The sequence below is a fragment of the Scyliorhinus torazame genome, unplaced genomic scaffold (genome assembly GCF_047496885.1).
Source record: "Scyliorhinus torazame isolate Kashiwa2021f unplaced genomic scaffold, sScyTor2.1 scaffold_663, whole genome shotgun sequence".
NCBI classification, from domain to species: Eukaryota; Metazoa; Chordata; class Chondrichthyes; order Carcharhiniformes; family Scyliorhinidae; genus Scyliorhinus; species Scyliorhinus torazame.
In genome coordinates this window covers 80,001-88,939 of record NW_027308390.1, presented here as the reverse complement: position 1 = coordinate 88,939, position 8,939 = coordinate 80,001, and the positions used below count along the sequence as shown (strand labels likewise).

At 53.5% G+C, this 8,939-nt stretch overlaps 1 protein-coding gene across 1 annotated transcript in view; it reads left to right on the top strand.

Moving 5' to 3' along the window:
• Nucleotides 1-3,381: 3,381 nt before the first annotated feature.
• LOC140406576 (protein phosphatase Slingshot homolog) overlaps nucleotides 3,382-8,939 on the top strand; it is a 15,179-nt gene continuing 9,621 nt past the window's right edge. Inside the window, exon 1 of the mRNA XM_072494576.1 lies at nucleotides 3,382-3,599. Coding sequence (XP_072350677.1) covers nucleotides 3,382-3,599 — 218 coding nt within the window. The remainder of the gene's footprint in view (nucleotides 3,600-8,939) is intronic.

Genomic DNA, 8,939 nt, shown 5'->3' with positions numbered 1-8,939 from the left:
TCTCCAGTTCTCTCTCTCTGGGTGTGTCTCTCTCTCGCTCTCTCTGTGTCTCCAGTTCTCTCTGTGTGTGTGTGTCTCTCTTGCTCCCTCTGTGACTCCAGTTCTCTGTGTGTGTGTCTCTCTCTCGCTCTCTCTGTGTCTCCAGTTCTCTCTCTGTGTGTCTCTCTCACTCTCTCTGTGTCTCCAGTTCCCCCTGTGTGTGTCTCTCTCGCTCTCTCTGTGTCTCCAGTTCTCTGTGTGTGTCTCTCTCTCGCTCTCTCTGTGTCTCCAGTTCTCTGTGTGTGTGTATCTCTCTCACTCTCTCTGTGTCTCCAGTTCTCTGTGTGTGTCTCTCTCGCTCTCTCTGTGTCACCAGTTCTCTCTCTCTCTCAGTGTCTCTCTCTCGCTCTCTCTGTGTCTCCAGTTCTCTGTGTGTGTGTGTCTCTCTCGCTCTTTCTGTGTCTCCAGTTCTCTCTCTCTGTGTGTGTCTCTCTCTCTCGCTCTCTCTGTGTCTCCAGTTCTCTCTCCCTGTGTGTGTCTCTCTTGCTCCCTCTGTGACTCCAGTTCTCTGTGTGTGTGTCTCTCTCTCGCTCTCTCTGTGTCTCCAGTTCTCTCTCTGTGTGTCTCTCTCACTCTCTCTGTGTCTCCAGTTCCCCCTGTGTGTGTCTCTCTCGCTCTCTCTGTGTCTCCAGTTCTCTGTGTGTGTCTCTCTCTCGCTCTCTCTGTGTCTCCAGTTCTCTGTGTGTGTGTGTCTCTCTCACTCTCTCTGTGTCTCCAGTTCTCTGTGTGTGTCTGTCTCGCTCTCTCTGTGTCTCCAGTTCTCTCTCTCTCTCAGTGTCTCTCTCTCGCTCTCTCTGTGTCTCCAGTTCTGTGTGTGTGTGTGTGTCTCTCTCGCTCTTTCTGTGTCTCCAGTTCTCTCTCTCTGTGTGTGTCTCTCTCTCGCTCTCTCTGTGTCTCCAGTTCTCTCTCCCTGTGTGTGTCTCTCTCGCGCTCTCTTTGTGTCTCCAGTTCTCTCTCTGTGTGTGTGTCTCTCTCGCTCTCTCTGTGTCTCCAGTTCTCTCTGTGTGTGTGTGTCTCTCTCTCGCTCTCTCTGTGACTCCAGTTCTCTGTGTGTGTGTCTCTCTCTCGCTCTCTCTGTGTCTCCAGTTCTCTCTGTGTGTCTCTCTCTCGCTCTCTCTGTGTCTCCAGTTCTCTCTCTCTGGGTGTGCCTCTCTCTCGCTCTCTCTGTGTCTCCAGTTCTCTCTCTGTGTGTGTGTCTCTCTCGCTCTCTCTGTGTCTCCAGTTCTCTCTCTGTGTGTGTGTCTCTCTCTCGCTCTCTCTGTGTCTCCAGTTCTCTCTGTGTGTCTCTCTCTCGCTCTCTCTGTGTCTCCAGTTCTCTCTCTCTGGGTGTGCCTCTCTCTCGCTCTCTCTGTGTCTCCAGTTCTCTCTCTGTGTGTGTGTCTCTCTCGCTCTCTCTGTGACTCCAGTTCTCTCTGTGTGTGTCTCTCTCTCGCTCTCTCTGTGTCTCCAGTTCTCTCTGTGTGTCTCTCTCTCGCTCTCTCTGTGTCTCCAGTTCTCTCTCTGTGTGTCTCTCTCTCGCTCTCTCTGTGTCTCCAGTTCTCTCTCTGTGTCTCTCTCGCTCTCTCTGTGACTCCAGTTCTCTCTGTGTGTGTCTCTCTCTCGCTCTCTCTGTGTCTCCAGTTCTCTCTGTGTGTCTCTCTCTCGCTCTCTCTGTGTCTCCAGTTCTCTGTGTGTGTGTGTCTCTCTCGCTCTTTCTGTGTCTCCAGTTCTCTCTCTCTGTGTGTGTCTCTCTCTCTCGCTCTCTCTGTGTCTCCAGTTCTCTCTCCCTGTGTGTGTCTCTCTTGCTCCCTCTGTGACTCCAGTTCTCTGTGTGTGTGTCTCTCTCTCGCTCTCTCTGTGTCTCCAGTTCTCTCTCTGTGTGTCTCTCTCACTCTCTCTGTGTCTCCAGTTCCCCCTGTGTGTGTCTCTCTCGCTCTCTCTGTGTCTCCAGTTCTCTGTGTGTGTCTCTCTCTCGCTCTCTCTGTGTCTCCAGTTCTCTGTGTGTGTGTGTCTCTCTCACTCTCTCTGTGTCTCCAGTTCTCTGTGTGTGTCTGTCTCGCTCTCTCTGTGTCTCCAGTTCTCTCTCTCTCTCAGTGTCTCTCTCTCGCTCTCTCTGTGTCTCCAGTTCTGTGTGTGTGTGTGTGTCTCTCTCGCTCTTTCTGTGTCTCCAGTTCTCTCTCTCTGTGTGTGTCTCTCTCTCGCTCTCTCTGTGTCTCCAGTTCTCTCTCCCTGTGTGTGTCTCTCTCGCGCTCTCTTTGTGTCTCCAGTTCTCTCTCTGTGTGTGTGTCTCTCTCGCTCTCTCTGTGTCTCCAGTTCTCTCTGTGTGTGTGTGTCTCTCTCTCGCTCTCTCTGTGACTCCAGTTCTCTGTGTGTGTGTCTCTCTCTCGCTCTCTCTGTGTCTCCAGTTCTCTCTGTGTGTCTCTCTCTCGCTCTCTCTGTGTCTCCAGTTCTCTCTCTCTGGGTGTGCCTCTCTCTCGCTCTCTCTGTGTCTCCAGTTCTCTCTCTGTGTGTGTGTCTCTCTCGCTCTCTCTGTGTCTCCAGTTCTCTCTCTGTGTGTGTGTCTCTCTCTCGCTCTCTCTGTGTCTCCAGTTCTCTCTGTGTGTCTCTCTCTCGCTCTCTCTGTGTCTCCAGTTCTCTCTCTCTGGGTGTGCCTCTCTCTCGCTCTCTCTGTGTCTCCAGTTCTCTCTCTGTGTGTGTGTCTCTCTCGCTCTCTCTGTGACTCCAGTTCTCTCTGTGTGTGTCTCTCTCTCGCTCTCTCTGTGTCTCCAGTTCTCTCTGTGTGTCTCTCTCTCGCTCTCTCTGTGTCTCCAGTTCTCTCTCTGTGTGTCTCTCTCTCGCTCTCTCTGTGTCTCCAGTTCTCTCTCTGTGTCTCTCTCGCTCTCTCTGTGACTCCAGTTCTCTCTGTGTGTGTCTCTCTCTCGCTCTCTCTGTGTCTCCAGTTCTCTCTGTGTGTCTCTCTCTCGCTCTCTCTGTGTCTCCAGTTCTCTCTCTGTGTGTGTGTCTCTCTCGCTCTCTCTGTGACTCCAGTTCTCTCTCTGTGTGTCTCTCTCTTGCTCTCTCTGTGTCTCCAGTTCTCTCTCTGTGTCTCTCTCGCTCTCTCTGTGACTCCAGTTCTCTCTGTGTGTGTCTCTCTCTCGCTCTCTCTGTGTCTCCAGTTCTCTCTGTGTGTCTCTCTCTCGCTCTCTCTGTGTCTCCAGTTCTCTCTCCGTGTGTCTCTCTCTCGCTCTCTCTGTGTCTCCAGTTCTCTCTCTGGGTGTCTCTCTCGCTCTCTCTGTGTCTCCAGTTCTCTCTCTGGGTGTGTCTCTCTCTCGCTCTCTCTCTGTATCTCTGCTATCCTGATGTAGCCTGGTGATTTTCCAAGTTATGGAAGCTAACTGTTATTTGCCAGTATTTGATCTGAGCGAGTTGCTGACCTTCCTCCTGTCTGACTGCAGAGTGGGCTTCATCCTGAACATTACCCGTGAGATCGATAATTTCTTTCCTGCCCAATTTGAGTACCTGAACATCCGGGTTTACGATGAAGAGGTGACTAACCTCCTCCCTTACTGGGAGCAATCGTATCGCTTCATTTTGGCTGCTCGGTAAGTAACTTGGGCCTGGTATAGCCTGGGCCTGGCATAGCCTGGGCCTGGTATAGCCTGGGCCTTGTCTAGCCTGGGCCTGGTATAGGCTCGGACTGGGATATCCTGGGCCTAGTATAGCCTGGGCCTGGCATAGCCTGGGCCTGGTATAGCCTGGGCCTTGTCTAGCCTGGGCCTAGTATAGCCTGGGCCTGGTATAGCCTTAGCCTAGGTGAGTAGCCTGGGCCTTCTATAGCCAGGGCCTGGTATAACCTGGGCCTAGGTAAGTAGCCTGGGCCTGGTATAACCTGGGCCTTATATAGCCCGGGCCTAGGGAGGTACCCTGGGCCTGGTATAGCCTGAGCCTCGGTAAGTAGCCTAGGCCTAGTATAGCCTGGGCCTGTTACAGCCTGGGCCTAGGTAAGTAGCCTGGGCCTGGTATAGCCTGGGCCTGGTATAGCCTGGGCCTGGTATTGCTTGGGCCTGGTATAGCCTGGGCCTGGTATAGCCTGGGCCTGGTAATGACTGGGCCTGGTATTGACTGGGCCTGGTATAGCCTGGGCCTCGTATAGCCAGGGCCTGGTATTGCTTGGGCCTGGTATAGCCTGGGCCTGGTAATGACTGGGCCTGGTATTGACTGGGCCTGGTATAGCCTGGGCCTGGTATAGCCTGGGCCTGGTATAGCCTGGGCCTGGTAATGACTGGGCCTGGTATTGACTGGGCCTGGTATAGCCTGGGCCTCGTATAGCCTGGGCCTGGTATTGCTTTGGCCTGGTATTGACTGGGCCTGGTATAGCCTGGGCCTGTCATAGCCTGGGGCTGACATAGCCTGGTCTGGCCTGGGCCTGACGTAGCTTTGTCTGGTGTAGTCTGGGCCTGAGTATAGCCTGTGCCTAGGTAAGTAGCCTGGGCTTGGTATAGCCTGTACCTGACATAGCCTGGGCCTAGGTAAGTACCCTGGGCCTGGTATAGCCTGGGCCTGGTATAGCCTGGGCCTTGGTTAATAGCCTGGGCCTGTTATAACCTGGGCCTCTGTTAGTAGCCTGGGCTTCTGTTAGTAATCCGGTTCTCGGTAAAAAGTGTAGGCCTGGTTAAGGCTGGGCCTGGAAACACCGGGGCCTGGTTCTCCAGGTGTAGTCTCAACCAGGACCTGTACTGTTCACACAATCATACAGTGAAGCAGAAACTGTTCGGCCCATCGAGTCTGCACTGACACGTGAAAAACACCTGACCTGCCAACCTCATCCCATTGGCCAGCACCGGGCCCAGACCCTCGAATGTTCAGACGTGCCAAGTACTTTGTAAAGGATGCGAGGCCTCCCGCCTCTACCCCCCTCCCAGGCAGAGCGTTCCAGACCCTCACCACCCTCCGGGGAAAACATGTTATCCTCAAATCCCCCTGAACCTCCCCCCCACCCCTCACCTTGAACTTGTGCCCCCCTCGTAACTGACCCTTCAACTCAGGGGGAACAGCTGCTCCCTCTCCACCCTGTCCAGGCCCCTCATAATCCCTACAGTGCAGGAGGCCACTTGGCCCATCGAGCCTGTCCTGACCATCTGAAAGAGTCCCCGACCTAATCCCACTCCCCCGCCCGATCCCTCTAACCCACCCAACCTTTTGGACACTAAGGGACAATTTATCATGGCCAATCCACCTAACCTGCTCATCTTTGGACTGTGGGAGGAAACCGGAGCACCCGGAGGAAACCCACGCAGACACGGGGAGAACGTGCAGACTCCGCACGGACAGTGACACAAGCCGGAATTGATCCCGGGTTCCTGGAGCTGTAAGGCTGCAGTGCTAACCACTGTGCCACCCTACAATCTTGTCCACCTCGATCAGGTGGCCCCCTCAGTCTTCTCTGCTCCAGGGAAAACAACCCCAGCCCCAACCCCTCTCCATAACAGAAACGCTCCATCCCAGGAACATCCTGGTGAATCTCCTCTGCCCCCCCTCCAGCGCAATCCCAGCCTTCCCATAATGTGGCGACCAGAACTGCGCACAGTGCTCCCGCTGTGACCTCACCAACGTTCTGTGCAGCTCCAACCTGACCTCCCTGCTGTTGTAATCTCTGCCTCGACTGATAAAGGCCTGTGCCCCAAATGTCTTTTCCACCCCCCTATTAACCTGTCCCTCTGCCTTCCCAGATCGATGGACAAACACACCAAGGTCCCTCTGCTCCTCGGAACTTCCCACTGTCAGGCCGCTCATTGACTATTTCCTTGTTAAATTGCTCCTTCCACAGTGTAACCTCCCACTTTTCAGGGTTAAATTCCATCTGCCACTTATCCGCCCACTTGACCATCCCGTCTGTATCTCCCTGTCACCCGAGACACTCGCCCTCACTGTTACCCACCCGGCCAATCTTTGTATCATCCGCAATCTTACTGATCCCACCCCCGACATAGTCATCTGTGTCATTAATATAAATGATGACTAACAGGAGACCCGGCACAGATCTTACAAAGCCGTGCTGACTATTCCTGATCAAACCTTGCCTCTCCCAAGTGGAGATAGATTCTCTCCTTCAGGACCTTCTCCAGTAGTGTCCCCACCACTGACGTGAGACTCTCTGGTCTGTAGTTCCCTGTCTTATCCCTACAACCTTTCTCAAATAGCAGGACCACATTAGCTGTTCCCCAGTCCTCTGGCACCTCCCCTGCAGTCAGAGAAGAATTAAAAATTTGGATCAGGGCCCCTGCGATCTCTTCCCTCGCCTCCCACAGCATCCTGGGACACAGTTCACCTGGACCTGGAGTTTTGTCCACTTTTAAGTCTGCCAACACCTCCAATACCTTGTCCCTCATTCTGACAATTTGCCCATTAACCTCTCTTTCCTCGAGCTCCACATCGACCTCCTCATTCTCCTGGGTGAAGACAGATGTGAAATATTCATCCAACACCTGACCAATGTCCTCTGACTCCACCCACAGATTCTCCCTTGGTCCCTAATGGGCCCCACTCGTTCCCTGGTTCTCCGCTTCCCATTGAAATAGAATATCTTGGGATTTTCCTACTTCTCCCAGCCAGAGCTTTCTCATATCTCCGCTTTGCTCTCCTCATTTTAGGAAGGATGTGGAAGCTTTGGAAAAGGTGCAAAGGAGATTTACCAGGATGTTGCCTGGAATGGAGAGTAGGTCTTACGAGGAAAGGTTGAGGGTGCTAGGCCTATTCTCATTAGAGCGGAGAAGGATGAGGGGCGACTTGATAGAGGTTTATAAGATGATCAGGGGAATAGATAGAGTAGACAGTCAGAGACTTTTTCCCCGGGTGGAACAAACCATTACAAGGGGACATAAATTTAATGTGAATGGTGGGAGATATAGGGGGGATATCAGAGGTAGGTTCTTTACCCAGAGAGTAGTGGGGGCATGGAATGCACTGCCTGTGGAAGTAGTTGAGTCGGAAATTAGGGACCTTCAAGCGGCTATTGGATAGGTACATGGATTACAGTAAAATGATATAGTGTAGATTTATTTGTTCTTAAGGGCAGCACGGTAGCATTGTGGATAGCACAATTGCTTCACAGCTCCAGGGTCCCAGGTTCGATTCCGGCTTGGGTCACTGTCTGTGCGGAGTCTGCACGTCCTCCCCGTGTGTGCGTGGGTTTCCTCCGGGTGCTCCGGTTTCCTCCCACAGTCCAAAGATGTGCAGGTTAGGTGGATTGGCTGTGATAAATTGCCCTTAGTGTCCAAAATTGCCCTTAGTGTTGGGTGGGGTTACTGGGTTATGGGGATAGGGTGGAGGTGTTGACCTTGGGTAGGGTGCTCTTTCCAAGAGCCGGTGCAGACTCGATGGGCCGAATGGCTTCCTTCTGCACTGTAAATTCAATGATAATCTATGATTAATCTAGGACAAAGGTTCGGCACAACATCGTGGGCCGAAGGGCCTGTTCTGTGCTGTATTTTTCTATTTATTAAAAGCCTCTCTCTCTTCCTTCTCATCATTGTTGAAAGTTGTGGAAAGACTTCCCGGATTCTGCACTCCATCCCTCCCACCGTAAAGGCCAACGTTCCAATTTTATTCCTGATTTGCCTCCGTAACGCGAATCTTTCACCTTCGAGTTCCTCAATCCCTCCCCCACCGAAATCCTCGGTTGACCCAGCCCCCTCCCCATCCTCTGACCGCCCCAGGCCCACAGCACCTGCCGTCTGAAAAGACGATCTTTCGCGAGCGGTTGATATTTCAAATACGTTTTAAACGTCCTGAATGTGGGGGAAGCGGGCGGGCAGGCGGCGAACGCAGTTTAATGCGGAGAGTTTGAAGTGATTCATTTTGGGTGGGGAGAAGGTGGAGAGAGAATTTACATTAAAGGCTCCAGTTCTAAATGGGGTCGAGGGTCAGAGGGACAGAGGGGGAGGGTGAACATTAATCATTGATGGCGACGGGACAGGGTGAGGGAGCGGCGAATAAATCAAACAGCCTCCTGGGATTTATTAACAGGGCCACAGAGAACAAGAACAAGGAGGTTTTGTTAAACGTTTACAAAACACTGGGTCACTCCCGACTGGAGAGATGCGTCCAGCTCTGGGGGGAGACACTTCAGGGAGGACGGGAAGGTTTCAGAGAGATTGTGGGAAAGATTCACGGGAATGGTTCCCGGAATGAGGGATATCAGTGAGGTGGAGAGATCGGGGACGCCGGGAATGTTCCGTGTTTTAATGTTACACGGGATATGGGCTTGGCTGGTTAGGCCCAGCATTTATTACCCATATCTAATTGCCCTTCGGAAGGTGGGGGTCAGCTGTCTTCTTGAACCCACTGCAGTCCCCGAGGTGTAGGTGCACCCACTGTGCTGTTAGGGAGGGAGTTCCAGGCTGTTGCCCCGGCGACAGTGAAGGAACGGCCGATATATTTCCCAGTCGGGGTGGGGAGTGACTCGGAGGGGAGCCTCCAGGTTGGGGGGGGGGGGGTTCCCAGGTATCTGCTGCTCTTGTCCTTCTAGATGGAGGTGGGCGTGGGTTTGGAAGGTGCTGCCTGAGGAACCTCGGTGAGTTGCTGCTGTGCATCTTGTAGATGGGACACACGGCTGACACTGTGCGCCGGGGGTGGGGGGTGGGGGGAGTGAATGTTTGTGGAAGGGGAGCGATCAAGCGGGGCTGCTTTGTCCTGGATGGTGTCGAGCTTCTCGAGTGTTGTCGGAGCTGCGCTCATCCAGGCGAGTGGAGAGTTACCCTCACACTCCTGACTTGTGCCTTGTCGATGGGGGACAGGCTTTGGGGGGGGGGGGGGTCAGGGGGTGAGTGACTCGCCGTCGGATGTGAAAACGAAGGGGGCGATTCAGCTGAAACGGGACGACAGTCCCACAAACGAGCGGGTTTAACCACCTGTTGCCCAGTGGTGGCAGCGACCACAAACCC